Source organism: Octopus bimaculoides, chromosome 1 (assembly GCF_001194135.2).
Source record: "Octopus bimaculoides isolate UCB-OBI-ISO-001 chromosome 1, ASM119413v2, whole genome shotgun sequence".
Taxonomy (NCBI): Eukaryota; Metazoa; Mollusca; class Cephalopoda; order Octopoda; family Octopodidae; genus Octopus; species Octopus bimaculoides.
Window position 1 is genome coordinate 183,786,686 of NC_068981.1, and position 597 is coordinate 183,787,282.

General features: G+C 36.3%; 1 protein-coding gene across 1 annotated transcript in view; it reads right to left on the minus strand.

Moving 5' to 3' along the window:
- LOC106881160 (beta-1,3-glucosyltransferase) overlaps positions 1-597 on the minus strand; it is a 33,268-nt gene that overhangs the window by 4,864 nt on the left and 27,807 nt on the right. The window contains exon 11 of the mRNA XM_052973152.1: positions 379-481. Coding sequence (XP_052829112.1) covers positions 379-481 — 103 coding nt within the window. The remainder of the gene's footprint in view (positions 1-378; positions 482-597) is intronic.

A 597-nucleotide genomic window follows, 5' to 3' on the forward strand; every position in this document is an offset into this window, starting at 1 on the left:
GGGGGGGGGGGGGTATTTACATGCTACTGGCACAGGTGCCAATTTGTGTGACACTGGTATCTACAACAACTGCAATTTTGCTTAGCTTGATGGGTCTTCTCAAGCATGACATAATACTAAAGGTCTATGTTATAACAATCACTATAGATTACAGTGGCCTGGGAGGATAGATATAATATCTATGTTATAACACAGTGTAGTATAGTGACCTGGAATGAATGATATAGGATATCTGTGTTAAACATAACCTTTGTGATCCAGTGATTTGGAAAGGCACCACACCGTTGGACTAGACCTGAGAACACATTGTTAGGAAGTAAGGCCACTTAAGCACACAACCACAATTGTACAAAATATCACATAAAAATTAATTCTTACCTAATAATGGTATCATCATCGACAATGAGTAACCATGGTTTACTGGAGATCGAGGGTTCTCGAAGAGCTCGTATGAGAATATTGTATGTCTTTTTGCAGTGACCTGAAAAGGTATATATATATATAATAATATTTATATATTATTGATTTTCCATACATATATATATATATACTCAAAATATCTGGCAGTGTTGGCTATAGCCTAGTCACCCGTATTAC